Raw genomic sequence first — 17811 nt, forward strand, 5'->3', positions numbered from 1 at the left:
CAGGCGCGAGCAGGCAGACTGTTGACACGTGCCGCATTTCCGAGTAGCCTAGTTATATCTGTAGTCCGGAAGAGACGTCTGATCATTTATCCTATAATAAATTACCAACATATGTAAGCATTCATGTAAAGTTAAGGCAAAACATGTTCCAAGGGGTTTGCAGCCCTGTCGGTCCCTTTTTGTTTGCGTCATAATCCAAAGAGGGGGTGTGTGTGTCGACGTCATCCTCGACCAGCCGCAAAGCCATCTGCCTTGAGAATCATCGCGTTCAGAGACGATACAGTAGTGGAGATGGGTCGGTATAAAGATAATCAACACGAGCAACAACTGATTTTAGATCAGTAACAGAGGCGTACCAAGATACGCTTCCTGACATTAATTGTATTTGTTTAAAATGCTGACAAATATGCTACACTGAATTTAGGCTACACAACACTTCAGGTAAATCAGAGATTCATTTGTTAGAAATGTGGATTTTCAAAAAGCTAAAAGGCTAACTTTTGACAATCAAAAAGTAGAATATAATCAATACTCTGCTTTGTTCAAACTGCTAAATGTTTTAGTTATGTTTTATCTGAGTTTTGGCATAATAATTGGATTTAGTAGTACCCAATGCTCTACATTTGTAAACGACCCGAAAGACTATGCTCATATTCTCTCATTTCTAAATGTGTTACCTTTATGTGGACTATTTTTTGTGCAAGAAACACATCGCAAGCATTGCATATGGAAATGAATGTGTGTGAAATATATTTTCTGTTATACTGATTGGGGCTCCATGGGTTTGAGTGAGGTTTCTCCCATGATTCCTCCTGTTCTCCAGATGTGTTACGGCAGGTTGTAACTAGTCGGCGCTCTCTTCCACTCTTTCAGTCTCCGCGGTGCAGCTACGTCTCTCGCCTGTCTCGCAGCAGCGGCAGCATTGTAGTAGTAATCCGCCTGCCGCGCACAGACCTCGCAGTTTGTGTCACGGTGCCACCGGGAGAGGGGCGACAGACTGCTGCGCGTCAGGGGACACCGACCAGTCACCATCCGCACAGTTCAAGCGACATCCCTCAGCGGGTAATGACATTGGCAAACTGAAGTAGGAATACACGAGAAAAACGCAAAAATGACGGTGGACTTTGAAGAATGTATAAAAGATTCCCCCCGATTCAGGTAAGGCTGCTCCTCACAGGCACATCACAGCGGTGCGCAAAAATGGCACACCTTATTTTACGCATGATTTTTTTGGATGGGGACCGAACAGTCCCCTCATGTTGTGGTGGCATCTACAGAGAAAATAATACATTGTTACTCGTCCATGTGTTCAACAGCATGATGGCGTTTTTCTTCAATTTTGGTCCATTTTCTAAACCCTTTAATCATATTCCAAGTATTTTCTTTTAAATGTCATTTTTTGGTTTGTTATTAAAACATTTATTTGCATCTAATGCATTTGCTGGAGGACACGCGTCTGTCAGTGGTTCCGATGTGTCTGGTTTTCCGAATGTGGATTGGCTCAGTGCATATGAGAAGAGGGACACTCATTGCCACGCATAGTGAGGATCCATTTTGCTCCAGTGTAAAAATGATAAGTGATTTTCAGCATGCTTAATCAACAGTCTGAAGTGCACTGTAAAAGAAGGGGGCACTCATTTGAATGTGGCCTTATAACAAGTGAGAGTGTATGATGGGACCTTCCTGTGCGTGAAACAGTGTTGCAGCATGGCATACAGGTTGGGTGCAGTCTTTTCTCATGGAGGAGGCCCTGTCATCCACTGGTGGTAGATTGGAGAGGAGATGCCCTTGCAGAAGCAGCAGCTCACAGAGGCATCAGGGAGAGGAGTACACTGTCTCTCTGCAGGGATAGAGCTTGTATCCTGGGCACAGATCCAGCTCTTCGGCCCCTTGCATGCCCGCTTGAGGGTTGTAGCCTCACTCAGTCCACTCCTGTGTATAGGCCGATGGGAAATTAGAAGATGAGATTCTAATAGCATATATAGGCCAGGGATCCCCTGTTAAATATGTCAAAAGAAGGGCTGGTAGTGCTTTTTTCAGCATTTTACTGCAAAGAAGCCAAAGCTGTTTATAGACAAATGTTGTTTTCTCTAACTGTTTCTGGTTGTCTCAGCATCTGTTGCTTATTTGCTCTCATTTGGTTTCTTCCCTCTTCCACTCTCAGAAACAACTTATCCTCTTTGTTGAACGTTGTGCCACTCAAACATTTGCGATTTGAATGAAAACAGTGTAATGAAAGAAAGAGAGCGGAGAGAGACAGACATTCAATTTGCTGCTAAAAAAATCCCATCACAGTGATGGATGGCTGAAGCAGAAGGTCACAGGAAGAGACATTTTCTGCCTGGTTCTCTTTCCTCTGGTCTTGTAAGGGCTGTCATTTATTTGGAAAATCCCCACAATGATAAAGGAAGCTGATGTTCCCTTGGGTTTACAAGCAGTAGGGAAATTATAATGTTGCGTAACACTGTGATCATGATGATTGAGAAGAAAATCCTTATCCTTGTTCGGATCATATTTGGATTAAATCGAGGATGAGTTACCTTTTTTTTCATTCCCCTGTACACATGATATTATCTAGGTTTATGATCATCCGTCGATGCAGGGTACCTTTTTGCATGTAAACACATGATGTTTTTGGAACACACCTCACAGTGTTCCTCATGACATTATGTTACAATAATCAGGCAGCTATTCTTAATGCCTGGACAGCTACAAATAAATACCCAAACAGCAAATACACGGGACACAGCCATTACTTCAAACTGTGATTTAATTTCGTTATGGGCAGTCATTACTGAATTGTACATCATATTGTGGTCTGGGTTTTTGATCCTCTTTGTTGTGTCACTGTGGAGAAACAGAAGTAGAAAGAGCTGGTCCTGTCTGTCCTCCCACACATGGCGCTTTAAAAAATGCTCCCACACCCCTTCTCACTGCAGGTCCTAACGTGAACTGGTCCTGTTGTATTTGTCTATGCATGATTAGTTGAGTGTGAAGGAATTTATATGGTATGTCCTCATAATCTATAACACACGTCTTTTGTTCAGACTGTCTACGCTAAACTTTTTTTTCTCTCGTCCCGGCCTTTCATTCAGCGCTCACCTGCTGCATTCATTCATTCTGTAACAAAAGCTGACATGAAGCCCTGTGCATTGCACCTGTTTTTAGTTGTTGTTGTAATCTGATTCCCTAAAGAAATGTTTGGTGAGCTTTTGGCTTGTCTTCACTCATGGTTTAAGAACGTGACTAATTGAGCGCTGTTGTTGGGAGCCTGAGATCTGAGGGTTTTCAGAAAGACTGCTTCTCTAGTTGTTTGGATGGTGTTTATCTAATGGCAGAACATACATTTGGTCGTACATGTTTTCAAAAAGGTCATTATTGTCAACTTAAGCCAATTGACTTGATCATGAAATCTTGATAAGAAGTGCTAGACGTAGTGTTTTAATGTATTTATCATTAAACAGTCTAATGGTCCAAGTGTACAGTGCACTTTCTTTAATTTCACCTTTAAATCACCAAACTAGTGATCATAAAGGCAGGTACATGATCTTTTTATAACTAAATCTTTTCATTGACAACATTTTATGATATAAGTAATCATGCATATGTGGGTATGAGCTGTTGCCTAGCAACAGCTGCTGTAAGTGAGACAAATGGGAGCTTGGAGAAAAGAGGACGAGACTTTGAGAATGGAGGAGGCGAGTGGATGCTTTGAAAAGATACTGTCATTATTTTAAATTTGTGAAGTCGAGTTTCAATGTGACAAGCAGGTTTGACTTTCTGTTTTGATACATTTCATTGGGTAAAAGTATAGTAACATTACTTTGTGAAACTAGTACTACCAGTGTAGCTGTATTATTAATGACTTTAAGTCATTATATCAACATTACTGATGATTATTTTCATTCTGTGAATATTTTGTGAAAGCCCCAATGGTCAACCTTCAATATTGTTCCAAAATATTGAGATTTTCTCTATTTCACCCAGCCCTAACAATGTTTATGGAAGCGTATATGTGGCCTGGAGGGGTTTCAACAGGTCAGGGAGTGTACAGATGAACAGATCGGAGAACCAGCCGCACCTGTTGGCCTCTTCCTGTCATTTGTCTGAGTCTTTTCATCCCACCCACATACAGTGCACAACATCGGGCTACCCAGACAGGTTGAGTGAGTGAGTCAACAAGATTCAGAAAGTGACAGGAAACAGATAGGAACAGTGAACACACAAGGGGGGTTATGTTGCAAATGTGATACTCTCCCTTAAATGTCTTGTATTCTTCCATCGTTTTAAATTAATGTGACATAAGACATTTAGTAAAAGTGGGATTTTCCTAACTATGTTCTAAAGTAATCTGCTGCCAAAACCACAGAGCATTTTCAAGGAATTACGCCAAAACCAGTTGACTGAATGACGACTGTTGCCAGTAGTCATCAACAGTGAATTATTTCCCATACAGGACTTTAAAGGGTTGTGTAACACTTACCACCTTCATATCATTCGAAAGTTGTCAAACCTGCTTATATCTGACCTCATATTCAGATAAATGCTTCAGGCTCCAGGTTGCTGCATGTCATAACATGAAGCCAATTGCTGAGGACACACATTTGAATATCACAATCAGGTAGATGTTTAAGTCTTTTGTTTATCTGATAATATCTGTAAATAATTTCATCATGTTCCTGCTAGGGCCAAACTATTTGCAAATACTGATACAAATTATTTTCATTTTCATAAAAAAGTATATTTAAAATGATTAAGTTGTGATTTTTTGCGATGATCGTTGCCAAACTATGTTTTTTGCTTAACAGCCTGTTACATCAATTGGTCAGTTGGATAAAAAATATCCAGACCTCGGAGGGCAACCCAAGTTCTCTCCCTATGGAGGCAGAAATGTGGCATGGCAGTCAAATTTGAGGTTGGGTGTTATTGTCTGTGTGTGTGTGTGTGTGTGTGTGTGTGTGTGTGTGTGTGTGTGTGTGTGTGTGTGTGTGTGTGTGTGTGTGTGTGTGTGTGTGTGTGTGTGTGTGTGTGTGTGTGTGTGTGTGTGTGTGTGTGTGTGTGTGTGTGTGTGTGTGTGTGTGTGTGTGTGTGTGTGTGTGTGTGTGTGTGTGTGTGTGTGTGTGTGTGTGTGTGTGTGCACATTTTATTTTTTATTATTTTATTTAATCTTTTATTTGGCAAGCACAATGCACAGTAATGAACACTTAAAACATTAAAATGTGTCAAGCGTAACAGTGCCAGATTTAGCTTTGAGCTAATTTCCATCCGCAGTCCCTCACATAAAACATTTAAGAAAATTACATTTTACAAACATAGCAAAAACAAAATACATGATATGCAAAAAGTGCAAAAGAGCAAGAGCAGCACACACAAGTATTTATGCCATGGTAATACAATATAGCAGCAACGACATATAAAGTGCAAGAGGAGATACCCCTGTATTAAAGTGCATTTAGCGGTGATTGCACGTCTGTTTGTTTCTCAACCATTCTCTGAGTTGACCTTTGAAGCTATTGCACTCGTGATTGCACCTATTGCAAATGTGTGCTTGTTTGTAAGTCAGTACAATACAACTTGTGGACTGGACACACAATATGACTGATTCAGAAGGGGATTTTGACACAATCTTTGCCTTTATCAAATGTGGTGTATTATTATTTAATCACCAATAGCAAACATTTTGATAAAATCCTGACTATTTGCTCAGTCCTAGTTGTCACTTTGACCGTAAGGTGTGTACTTCTCCTGTGGTTGCCATAGTTACTTGCAGGAATAACAGATGTGAGGTCACAACCTGTCTGTGCAGTCGGTTTGCTTGTTTTTCAGGCAGAGACAGCTCTTCAATCCCATAATTTGTGGGAAAGGTAAAAAAACTAGATATGTATATAATATGTTGACTGATGATTATTGATTCCCTTCCTTCGCACAATATTGAACATGATGTATTCCCTGTGCTGCAAAAATATGAAGCCATAAAGAATTATTATAAATTAATTAACCAGGATTTAATATTAGGTAAAGGAAGTTCAACAACATTTTATGTTTATATAACTAATTAATGAGCTGGATTTGTTGAGAGATTTAAAAGCACTATGTAAAAAGTGGCTTTTTTTCCCTCTTATATCTGATTTCCTGCATTATTTTAAAAACATGTCTCCATTTATTGGCAGATTAAAGTGCTTTGTGATGCTCCAGATATCTGTCTGGCGTTCTGCTTTCTCTCAACTGTCTGACATTTTTTCATTTTCCCAGCTGCGTCAACATCACCTATAATCCTCTTTTTTACACACATCATCGTTTTGCTTAAGATACTGAGTTCCTAATGGTCAGCAGCCTGGGAAATATGTAAATATGCACCTCGCTGCTTACGTTGTTGCCAAGGGTGACCAGCTTCTTCGGCGTCCATGGCAACAACCTGTGCCTCTACCTCCGTCAGCAGGCACAAATGTGTCCCACTTGCTGAGAAACACATACCAGCGGAGAGAGCACTGTTGTATTATTTGCAGGGAACATGGAAAAGTACATAGTGACCTTGAAAAGGAGCAGGTGATTTTATAAGAAAATGCGTTAGAGTGCTGAATAAGATGACCTGTTGCCAAAGTAGGCTGACATTGATGTACTGCATGTTAGCTAATGCAATGACGCTGCCTGGAAAGCGTCCCAGACCAAAGCCAGAGGCATAAAGTGCCAGCTTTTACCCAATGTCCTTGTCTGTTTGTCTTTTACTTATTTTGCAGGAAATCTCTTTCAAAGCGGCCGTGACCCTCTGAACGTCACCAGAAATAGATCCTCACTGTAACATCAAGTCCTTGGCAAAACATTTAGAAAGATTCCAGACCACTCACATTAAGTTGCTAATGTCAAGACCCTCATTTCCAACCACTCTCTCTAATGCGTGCACGTACGCAGGAGATGTGCTCTGACAGAAAGAGAAGGGCCAGGAAACACTATCCTCTTACCCTCCATATATGGAGCCTCTCCAACCATGTTTAAGCCCTTATCACTCCTGGCTTAGTTCTAAAGACAAGACTTTAACACATTTGATCTGCTTGAGAATAATGTCTGTTGTCTAAACCCAGCATTTCCATCATGCGTTTACTGGCAAACACCAAAAAACACACAAGCCTATCTCTTGCATGCGGCACTTCATTTATCTATGAGCATAAAGCTTGTCTTTGAAGTTATAGGAAGGTCTAACGAATTTATTTATGCAACGCATGAAGAGGATGTATGTAGGTTTAATAATCTTTATGGGGCTTCTAATGCATCAGCAGAAGTGTATGATCAAAGTGGTTTTTAATCTGCACGGTGCAAGATTGACTTCCAGTTACATAATAGTTTCCACTGTGAAATTCACAAGTGTATATGCATACAATATATATAACTTGACCTACCTACTATATCTGACAGTGTGGTCTATAATATTAGCATTTGTAATAAATAATTTCGATATTGTGTAGTTTTTTCCCCTAAACTATGTAAATGTACTCCGGAAACCATTGTTTTAAAAATGACTATCATTTTGAAAATAATTCCTCTGCTTCAAATTTCAACATTAAGTATTAGGTCAGTTTTAACATAGCTGTACAGCACTTCATATTTATGTATTAAAAACTGTTGTAAAGACACACATGATGCATTAGTGTAAAGGACTTCAACACCGTCTTGTAATGAGAGATACATGCTGTAACAGGTTAGGAAGAGAAGACCAGGGAGACAGTGATAGTTGTTAATAAACTCCTAATGATGTTGGAGGTGAGATCAGTATGTCCTCCTCCCTAGGGAATCAGCCATTTAACCACCAATTGACCTTTCGAACTCTTGGAAAAGACAATGCAGCGCACCGGGGCTCGTAAAAATATCTGACCCCCCAATGAGTTCACATAAATATTTTAGTTTACTCTGTGTGTAAAGGTAGGGGCCTTGCTGAAATGCTTTGACTGTGAACTGCAGGAAACATGCCTTTCATGTCAGAAGCATGAAAAATCGTGGTTTCTTCAAAGGAGTGGTGTCAGTGGAGATGAGGGCAGAAGGGTCGGGGTTACTGGGTTTGGCACTCGAGCATCTATGCCCTGTCTTACCCACTAGAAAAAGCTTGCCGATTTTAGGTGCCTTTCTCTCCTCAACAAAGAAAATTCACTGTTGGAAGACAGAGGACCAGTGGAACAAAGAGGGCAGCCACACCCTTGTTGATTTGAAAGCATGTTTGAATTGATGCCCCTAGCCTAGATGATGTCAGAGCACACTGCTTCAGCAAATGAAAGTCATGCCGCATCACGTGTGCCCTAAAGAGGTTCAAATAAGAAAAGGCAGAACTCAGAAGCTGTCTGCTAATGTTTGTCAAAAAAATCTCAGAGCCACAAATAATATTTCAGGAAGTGTTTAAGAGTTGTTGACAGCCCAAGAGCTGCGTATTTGCTCATCCAGCATCTTGTGCAGCGACTGACCTGTTTGTTTGAAACATGGTGTACCATTGCTTCTTGCTTCTCTGCTTACAAATCTTTCTTTTCACATGAGATCAGGTATTTACCGATAAACATGATCTGATGGCTTAACCCAGACTGATCATTCCTACAGAAGCCCAGTTCAGAATGTCAAAAACAATTAGGAGGAAATGTTTGAGCTCTTCCTGAATCTAAAGCGTGCAGCAAAGTGAGCAGGTGTGTCACTACGGCCCTCCTGTCACTGATGATTGATTGATTCAGACCTACAGCATGTCAGGAAGGGTTAACAGGGTTTTCTGCTTTCAAAACCCCTCCTCCCACTATTGATTTTCAACAATTGTGCTTTTAAAAATCGAGGCTATTTTTGTTACAAATGCTGGTACTGTTCCTTGTACAGGCTTAAGACGTTACAAATCTTCAGCATACGATGACTTTTTTTTTACTGTGGACTGCTATAACTGTAGCTTATATGTGTTTCCCACTGTCCTTATCTGATCTGCTTTCATGTTACACGTGCGTTCAAACATGTGTGCATGTACACTAATCATATTTTCATAGTCAGGCCATGCAGTAGTTTGACATATTCATGGGAGAGCATCAGTCCAGCACGTGGACACAGTAGATTTTCTGCCGCTCTGCTGCACGTGTTGCCGGCGGACTTAGTGCGGGACCCATATATGAAATAGGATTATCGGTAACCACACTCTCTGATTAAATCAACTGGATAGCCTATACACCCTATTAAAGCTCACACACTATCAGTCACACTTACCCTGAGAAACCTCAATACAATTTCCCATCCCATTCAGCAGCGGTGGGCAGGATAATGGAGAATCTCTGGAACTGGTTTGGAACAGTTTGTGTCTGATTGCATTTCAAAGGACACGTGAGCCTTCGATCAGATGAGGATTTCTGTGCTTGTAGGCGAATATGAATATTTTGCCATAGGCTCCATTCACCATGGATTTAGGTTTATCCATGATATCAATCTGACCTTTAACCCTTATATAGCCTGGGTTATTTTAAGACCTGTCCACATGTTATATGTTATTGCTTGACGACAGGATATTCAAACCATAACGCTATCTGTGATTCTTGAAGATGAAAAGCAAGGGCAGCAATGGTGTATGTCATGGATTCTATATTAAAGAACTGTAGTAACCAGTGTGCACATTTCAAATTAACAGTGATAATGGAGGAAAGTTTACCTATCGAACCGAGTAGTCATTTTTCCAACAACATACCTCCATGTTCACATACAATGACTGTATACATGATTTAATGCTAAATGATTTTGACTCAAGCTGAATGTGCCGGGAAAAAAGTCTGCAACAGTCTCGTTTTGTGAGGTAGATCCCTGTGTCATAGACAGTGTTATAAATGAAAATGTGATCATTATTCATACTTCCCAAAATAAATATTTCACCAAATAAAGAGCAGGTGCCTAGTAACGGTTGCTCAGTTATAACTGAACAGTTGAGTTTAAGGGGAGAGGTTTAGCAGGCGGTCATTTAATGGTCACATGCCTCTGTACTCAATTTTCGAATTATAGAGCAATGATTGATGCGTCAATCAATTAAAACCTCCCAATTAAAGTAATGACTACTTCAATAAAGACATTACCGCCATCAGCAGGAGCATGCAGTACTCTGAAGACAAGGCTTCAGTATTTCTCCCCCACATTGAACACCAGTCAATATAGCTCAAAATCAAGGAAATCAGGTGGTCCTGAGAGGCATTCTGGGTTTTATTTAAAACAATTAACTTATATAAAACAATGCAAAACCACTCTGATAAAAGGTTAGTAAGGTTTGTTGCAGACATACAGGTCCTATTCCAGAACAAATTTGATTCCTGTCATGAGTTAGGAGAGTGAAAAATGTGGCACATATTGAGCCTTCCCACAGCTCTCACTCACTGCAATCCTTCATCCCCACTGAGATCAGGATTCGGTGGGGAGTTTGTTAAAATCCTGCCAAGGACTGTTGAAACTCGAATCAAAACTATTAAGTAAATTGCCTGCATCTTGTTCCTGGGCTGCTTTCTTTTCATCTTGGCACTACATAGTATTTACTCAGTGGGAAACGTTTGTATACTTGGCTGTCCTGCCTAGTTTAAACACTTCTTTTGTCTTCACTAAACTGCTGATTTCAAGGCTTTTCCGGGTTTTAAAACCGTGTTTGCTGTTTTGGCATGCTACGACAATTCTATCGTTTGTCATAATGACAAACGAGGAGACAGACTCTTTGTTTAGCCAGACATAGCTCTGGCTATGTTTAAACTGTGGACCCCAAAACTAGCCGGGAAGAGTGCGCTCCCCAGGAAGTCGTTAAATCACACAGGAGGAAACAAGCAGCACCAGCCGCCGTGTAATATGTGGAATGCATCCGTGGTGTGCAAACTGTGCTGACTGCCACACATTTAGGCATGCATCGATAAACCCTCTCTGGACATTAGTGCATGTATGTATGCACACACGCATAAAGCTTTTAAACATGCAAGTACATCAGCCAATGGGTTCTCACACTGCAGAATCAAAAGGTCCAAGAGGAGAACACGGTGTCTCCAAACAAATGTCTGCAGAAACAGAACTTTCAACTTCATGGTGGCTTTTTCTTTGTTTTGGACTCATTTATACAGTAGAGTTGAAGGATCAGTAAAATATTTCTCAACTAAAAACAAAATTCTACCTTGAAATATCAACTGCTGTCCTCGTAGTTTACATCCTGTTCAGATGGCTCACGGCAAAATGTAGAAATGTATCGGGACAAGCCAGTTCCTTGAGACATACAAGTCACACACAAACATACAAGAAACACCCACCCACGCAAACACACACACACACACACACACACACACACACACACACACACACACACACACACACACACACACACACACACATTCTTCAGTTGTATATATTTTTTTCATTTAAGATTATATTAGTCAAAGACATGACTAACGCTACAATGTTCCTGTAAAAAAACACATTTAGCCGCAAGTGTTTGTTTGTCATCCACACACACTATGAGTGTTATGTGAAGTCTCCAAGGCTTGCTCGCTGTCTAGAAATAACCCAACAGGTCTAACCAACTGGCAGAGAGACTGAATAAGATACAGAGTGAGAGGTGTTGTGTAAACATCTGTCATCCCTCTCAGTAATTCTGTCTTTCACTGCACACATTTGTCTTCCTTTTGACATCTATCCCACAGGTATTATATCCTGTGTTCTCACCCTTTTACCCTTTTCTCTCGTTCTCCCTTTCTTCCTCTGCCCATTATTGGTATATGCAGTTCTGGGATGGAAATGATTCAACGTCAGGGCTGCAGCAGCGAGGCGGATTGGGTTTCAGTAGATTACCTTAGCCTATTTCTCAGTTTTCTAACTGGAAGTAGCTGGAAGGATGCAGAGAGAGAAGGCTGGAGGAATGATAGATGGCTGACAGCATAGGGGAGATAATTGATGTAGAGAAGGAGCATGGAGACAGAAGGATCGATTGATTGGACGGATAAACTCAGGAAGTGTCGGCTAAGGATAGAGGTTGGAAGATGGTGGGAGGAAAAGGATTAATGGTCGCCATCGTTACTGTAGTCCTGGTAACCTGGCAGATATTTCATACATTAACACACTGAATGTGTCATCACGAGTTAGAACTGTGGGCTGGACACACATTCTGGCAGCAAAACATAAAAAACAGACATTCTGGTAAAATAGCTTAGAAAAAAAAAAGAGGGCTGGGTCCAGCAGAGGAAGAGGACAGCTGTCCCGTTGAATGCCGGGCCTGAGGTGACAGAATGAAATAGTCATGCGTTTCACCATGGCTCATTGCCATCTCATGCAATCTCAGAGGAGAGATGGTTCATCTTGTGGTGTGTGTGTGTGGTGTGTGTGTGTGTGTGTGTGTTGTGTGTGTGTGTGTTGGTGTGGTGTGTGTGTGTGGGTGTGTGTGTTGTGTGTGTGTGTGTGTGTGGTGTGTGTGTGTGTGTTGTGTGTGTGTGTGTGTGTGTGTGTGTGTGTGTGTGTGTGTGTGTGTGTGTGTGTGTGTGTGTGTTAGCTTACACTCTCAAACATCTGGGATCCAGTTGAGCAGCTGGTTCCGATTTGGCCCTACTTTCTCCGCCTTTGTTTTAGTTCTGCTCTTTTAGTTTTGTGCACTGTCGTTTTTTTCACATGTTGTTTCTTCCATCCTTTTACACATCTCTTTCTCTTCCTCCACCCACGTTCCTGTCTCCCCAGGCGCTATGTGACGCTGTGTGGAGGAAGCTAAACCAGTCTGCGTCAGAAGTTTTGACCACTGACTTTAACTTCCAGTGTCTCAAGTTAACACCCTTCAAGCTTTCTTTTAAAATAGGTTTCATCTCGCCATTTGCTCCTTGGTAATCTCAGCTACAGTGTTTTGAGACATTTATCACTGATGGTTCCCTCACAGGTTGTTGACACAGGCTCACTGTGTGTTTGGCAGCCCACCAGCCCTGATCCTCTCTGAATTCAAACAGCCCTGCAGTGCTGAAACCACCAAGTGTGATTGACAGGCCAATCTCCTATAGAGACACGAGGAGAGACAGAAACACTGATTGCTCTCTTAAAAACCGATGGATTCCCTTCACATTTCCTGTTGTTATATTATTCAGCCTGCATCCTCGCCGCGGATCTCTGTGGAATTCCTTGTAACCAAATGAAAACATTCCCATCTGCCATGTCAGCAGTCCCGCACTTTCTTACATCCATCATTCCCACCCCCACAAAGTCACACACACAGATGCACGTTTTCGCATGGGGAGTGCCTCCTTACATTTGTTGGATGGATTGCCTATTGCATACTAGGGGACAAATCAGAACAGCTGAAGCAAAGTCACTGGTTGATAATGGACAATATGTCTTGGAGCAGGAAGGATGTCCATTCAATATACCATAACTTTAGTGTGTGGGTGTACAACCATGGGTATAAAGTGTGTGTGTGTGTGTGTGTGTGTGCGTGCGTGCGTGCGTGCGTGCGTGCGTGCGTGCGTGCGTGCGTGCGTGCGTGCGTGCGTGCGTGCGTGCGTGCGTGCGTGCGTGCGTGCGTGCGTGTGTGCACATGTCACTGTGAGGCAGACAGATGTAGCTAACTGAACAGGAAGGTTCTGTAAGAGAGATTTTGGCCGGAGAGAAGGGAGATTAAGGCTCCACAGTAACTGAAACAAGCATGACTAAAAGCTTCACAGTGACTGCGACTTGCGGTCTACTTTGGACAAGAGAGCAATAAAACATATTGGAGCACGGGCAGTTAAGGGTCAATTTTTTCAAATGTCCGGAAGCATCAAATAGTAGCACATTAACTTTGAACATTATAAGTCCTCAAGAATGAAAGCATAGTCACTGACTATGCTTTCAGCCAACTGCAGGTCCGTATAATACAAAATAATGTTGTGTGATTTAGGTATTAAAATCAATTTAATATTCTACAACAATAATGTCTTTCTTGGCTAACACTTTAGTTTTCTAAACATTTACCAGAACTAACAACTAACTAGGCCTCCTACCTTAGACGACTACATTACATAACATTACATAACTTTAGTTGAATAATTGACAAGTTTGACCTCATTCGACTAAGATTTCTTTAGGTGAATATATTTTAATGCTTTTTTTTCAAGCTGAATGACTTATTCTCAAGAAACTTAAGAGCACATGAGCAGTTTTACAGATATTTTGTACAGATATGTCATTCAAACCAACCTGATCAATTAGTAGAATTATGTAATTTGATAATAGGTACAGGTAAACTAGTAATCACATACAAGTAATTCATTAACATTTATGTATAATCAATTAAGCACAGATCAGGTCGGTTACTACAATCACAGTTGGGACATTGGGTTTCACAACAACTTGTTCAGATTAACGTTATTATAAAAATCCTTCTAAACTAAACCTTGACACACTGTATGATGGTTACTCTATGCACCAACACATGCACACACACATCCCAGACCCTGGCTCTCTGTCCGGCTTGATTTGTTTCTGTAGCTGTCTCAGTGTGCGGGGGTCTTGCGTAAGACCACCCCTTGTGTTAATGTAAACCTGTCTCTCCATTCTTTCTCAACCCCTGAACCTTCCTTCTACTTTCCATCCAGCCTCTCTTTTCTGCCACCACACCAATAATATGTAATCATTAAATACACAAGCACATTACGTGTGGCAACACTCTAATGCTCTACAGCCATCATGGGATTGGAACTGAAAGAGCGCTTTCGGTTCAGTATCGGAAATGAAAATCTTTCACTGTGATAAAATCTTCTGGTATTACTTAATACTCAATCCAATAGTGGGTGAAACAGGCTGTGCTTTGGAGTGAATTTCCAGTGGAAACTGGACATACACAATCAAGAGAAGTAATATAACTTTCTGTATAGTCCTAGTGTTCATTGGATATATAAATGTTATCCCAAACTAAATGTCTCTTCTGTGAGCTCTGTGTCCCAGATTGTGTGTGTGGACTTGTCAGCAGATTCCATTTCCTTTCTTACATTGCACACACACTCGAGATAAGGGACCAAATATGTGAGAGTGTGTTCCTTAACAGCCATTTGCTGAACACATTTGAGTCTGTTTTAACAATGTGCTGACGTGTTGTTTAGGATTTTGAGATTGCGATCTGAGTTTATTTTGCTGAAAAAATAGATGGATGCCTTTTGTGTGTGTGTTTTTCTTGAGTGTTTACTGTTATTCAGGTGTTGAGTGTTATTTTTTGTGATTTGACATTTTAAAGTGTCAACTCTGTTAAAACTATGAGTCTCTAAACACATTGGAACTGAGGGCTTGAGTGGACTGAGGGCTTTCTGAAAGGTATTCAATCCAAATTCAAATGGGCTGAATGTCTGATTTTATAATAAGAGGATAAGAAGTCAGTGATGTACATGGAGTAGTTACAACAATTCATATTCCAGTTGTAGTAAAATGAATCTGAATATGTTACCTTTAGTATAGGTTTACCTTTGCCATGAATAATAATCAGTTTTTTCTTTCTTTTCTTCAACCCACACATTCTACCCAGCATGCATTTGGTGAAAGGTCTTCGCTCTGCTAAACGTGATAACACACACATATAGACAAACCCATTCACACCTGCAGGACCTTTACGCTGTGGTTAAAAAAAGCAGCTAACTGTTGAAACCCCATGCTGTACCGAAAGAACATACATATTTTTGTTGACCTCTTCTGTCTCTCACCCATGTGTACATTAAACGTGCTGTCAGCCAAAATCTTGAAATGTGTAGCTCCAAATGCACCGCTTTAATTTTATGTGATGTTTAATGACAATAAATGTAATGTCAGGGTTAAGTAATGAGGTCCGCCGTTGTTTTATAATTGGTCAGTGCAACAGTGTAGACATTTTTTTCATTAAAAATTACAAGCTTAATTGATGTATTTCTAATTATGTTACGGTATGACACTCACATGCATTAACCTAAAGTTACCTCGATAGGATACATTTAAGAAAAAGTCCTGTATGTGCAAGTACAGAACATCAGTGAAACTCAACTCAACCCAGAAAACCAAAACCAGACCTCAGGTTACACTTTGGCCAAGATGTAAAAGCATTGCGTGAGTGAGATGGACATGATCGGAATCGGATGATTACTTAATGCCAACCAGACAGCCAGAATGTGCCTCTTCCTGAGTTCCTGGCACTGATGGACTATGCTTAGATGGATGAAAGTGTAAATCGGTGGTTGTTTCCTCTTTGGCAGATCCGACTGTGGTGTGAGCAGGAGGCTTATTCCGCTGATGTTCTGTCGTGCTGCCAAAGATAACAGGAGGGAAGCTGGCTGTTGTGCAAAGCTCACTTCTTCCTTTCAGCTGGTTCAAAGCGGCATCTCTTCTCTTCCACATCTTGCAGAGCCTTAAATAGACACCTTAGCTTTTTCTATCTTTAGCTGTGCTACTGTAGGTCAGTGTGGGGAGAGGGATTTAATAAAATATTTAAAACATACTGTTTCCATACTAAGCCTTGACCTAGTCAGTGTTTACAAGCATAAACCTTGGCCCGGAGGACCTTCTGGATTATTATTTTTGTGTCCTAAAATAGAGAAAAATGCAAATTATAGATGCTGTAATTATAATTACAGCATCCAAAAGATTGAAACATTTGGAAAAAATAAAAATGTCACTCTCAAACGACATCAAGAGAATAAAGGTTGGCAAAAGGTTAAAATAGTATTATCATTATCACATGAACGCAGCATCAAGAATCATCTGAACATCAGGTACTTAAAATCCCATTGTGAATTCATATATGATTTTTGAATTTTATTTTTGTATATGTCATTGAGTATGTTGCTCTCATCTTGTAAGATTTAAAACACGTATCATTAATTTGAATAGACACCACATAGGATCAGGTTTCTGACTCAGACAATCAACAGCTGCATGTGTTTGTGTGTTGCTGAGTCTAATAATTGTTAATACAATGCTCAATTACTCAGTTTATATATATATATATATGCATGTTTGCATTGGTTTGCGTTTGTGTGTGATTCAGCCCTGAAACAAACGGCAGGCCTTATCAGTGCCAGACATTCTTTAAGAAAGAAGTCATGCTCTGTGCGGAGTTTATAGGAACAGCATCTCCTTGTGTTAAGACAAGCCAGAGGAATGCAGATGTACTTTACCTGTAAACCTGTCCATACTCCATTAAGGTCTGCATTATGTCCACTTCGGTCATGAACATTTAATAAACCATTTGGACTTTGATTTACATTTGAGAGGAGTATGAAGGAGAGTTTCCTGCACATTTTGACAGGTGCTTTTTGTAGGGGTGGCTTATATCAAAAATCTTGCCATTTGTCTTATCACTTGTTGAGTTTGCAGCTGCTGTTGTTTCCAGTTAAGAATATATCTTGCTGCCATATTAATGCTATGTCCTCAAAAGCCTGTTTGATGGAAGGAAAGGGCTGAAATATCCTAAAGGATAACATGCACTTTGATTCTGATTTTAGTTTCTCTTTCTGGCTCTCGGCTACAGGCGTGTGGGGGTTGTGATACATAGCTGGGTTAGTCATGGTATCACAGCATCATAAGATCTCTTGAGGTCTGGCAATGTAGAGTCATCTGTGTGTAACACTGAGTGTGTTTTAGACAATAAAACTGTGCTTTTAGAAAGTGATATCTCACTTTGTCCGAAGAAAGTTAAGATATAGTACATTGGGAATGGTTCCTTTCTTTGTTTGGATGCATTTGTATGTGTTCCTCTGATAAATGGGAGGATTGATTCCTCCGATGTAAAGAGGCAGCTGGATACAAATTCAAAAGACACAGTGACTTCAATTCACGGCTCAACAACAATCTAAAGACAGACTGTACAACTGTGTCCTGATACTGTTG

The 17811-nt window shown here is 40.6% G+C and overlaps 1 protein-coding gene across 4 annotated transcripts in view; it reads left to right on the plus strand.

The window, feature by feature from the left end:
• Positions 1–931: 931 nt before the first annotated feature.
• LOC117486532 (arf-GAP with coiled-coil, ANK repeat and PH domain-containing protein 3-like) overlaps positions 932–17811 on the plus strand; it is a 59163-nt gene continuing 42283 nt past the window's right edge. For 2 of the 4 annotated variants that reach the window (XM_034135024.1, XM_034135025.1), the window contains exon 1: positions 932–1158. In XM_034135024.1, the coding sequence (XP_033990915.1) occupies positions 1112–1158 (47 nt within the window). In that variant the 5' untranslated portion in view covers positions 932–1111. The remainder of the gene's footprint in view (positions 1159–17811) is intronic. The other 2 variants (XM_034135026.1, XM_034135027.1) reach the window with 1 other exon arrangement.

Source organism: Trematomus bernacchii, unplaced genomic scaffold, assembly GCF_902827165.1.
Source record: "Trematomus bernacchii unplaced genomic scaffold, fTreBer1.1, whole genome shotgun sequence".
Taxonomy (NCBI): Eukaryota; Metazoa; Chordata; class Actinopteri; order Perciformes; family Nototheniidae; genus Trematomus; species Trematomus bernacchii.